The sequence below is a fragment of the Octodon degus genome, unplaced genomic scaffold (assembly GCF_000260255.1).
Source record: "Octodon degus isolate 3935 unplaced genomic scaffold, OctDeg1.0 scaffold00067, whole genome shotgun sequence".
NCBI classification, from domain to species: Eukaryota; Metazoa; Chordata; class Mammalia; order Rodentia; family Octodontidae; genus Octodon; species Octodon degus.
Genome location: NW_004524643.1, coordinates 7,427,561 through 7,428,604, shown reverse-complemented (window position 1 = coordinate 7,428,604; position 1,044 = coordinate 7,427,561). Strand labels below are relative to the sequence as shown.

The 1,044-nt window shown below is 33.8% G+C and overlaps 1 protein-coding gene across 1 annotated transcript in view; it reads left to right on the top strand.

Annotated features, from left to right (window-relative positions):
• The window catches only part of Copb1 (coatomer protein complex subunit beta 1), a 40,430-nt gene that overhangs the window by 10,198 nt on the left and 29,188 nt on the right, over nt 1-1,044 (top strand). The window contains exon 5 of the mRNA XM_023719326.1: nt 254-368. Coding sequence (XP_023575094.1) covers nt 254-368 — 115 coding nt within the window. The remainder of the gene's footprint in view (nt 1-253; nt 369-1,044) is intronic.

Sequence of the window (1,044 nt, the reverse complement as noted above, 5' to 3'; positions counted from 1 at the left end):
AATGAATATTACAGACATTTTTTAGAATATATGTTGAATGTATCAGCCCTGTCTGTGTTGAACTAGAATAATTTGATGACTTATTAGATGAAGGTGTAGTCCTACATTTCTTCTCTTCTCATTGATTGAACATTTCAAAAAGTAAAAGGGTCAATAGTGTTTGGTAAGTTTTAATTTTGGTGTTATGCAGAAAATTACAAAAAGAGCAAAGCAAATCTTTATTAAATATGGATATTACCTGTTTTATTTAAAGAAATTTTGAACATCTTATCCCTGATGCTCCTGAGCTAATACATGATTTTCTGGTGAATGAGAAGGATGCAAGTTGCAAAAGGAATGCATTTATGATGCTAATTCATGCAGATCAGGTAAAGTACTTTCTTGAGGATATTTTTATGACTGTATTTTATATGAGAACTAAAAGTATTATATAGATGTATTCATTTTTTCAGCAAATAATTTTGCTTTTATAGTACCTGTGGCTTGAGTATTTTGATTTTATATAGTATTGGACTTAAAATGTATTTTCTTAATCCTTACCTAAAATACTATGTGTGTGATATATACATTTTTTAAAATAAATAATCAAGGGGCTAGGGAAATGGCTCAGTGGAATAAGTGCTTCCCTGGCAAGTGCAAGAGCCTGAGTTCAATCCCCAGTTTCGCCAAAAAAAATAAATAAAAATTTTTTAAAAGCTACAGTTTTTATTAAGTAATTTCAGATCTATATCAGCAAGGAAAAGAAACAATCAAACTCCAGAGCAGAGTGTCATGGGATGTTATTTAGCTCTTTGTTCTTTATTTGTACTTCTTCCACTCAGCCTTCTCCCCGGCCCAACAGTGGCTTTTTATAGAGTCACACTTAGGCATTTCTGTGGAAGCCAGGGGTTGGCCTTCCATGTGGATATCTATCCTTATTAGGCTCTTCCAGTCGAGAAAGGGCTGCCAGTTCCACACCCTTCTGTGCTAGTGGTTAGAGTATATGGCTGTTTTTGGTTAGCAGTGACTCAGCACACCTTGCTGGCATCTGATTTTGAAAATTTT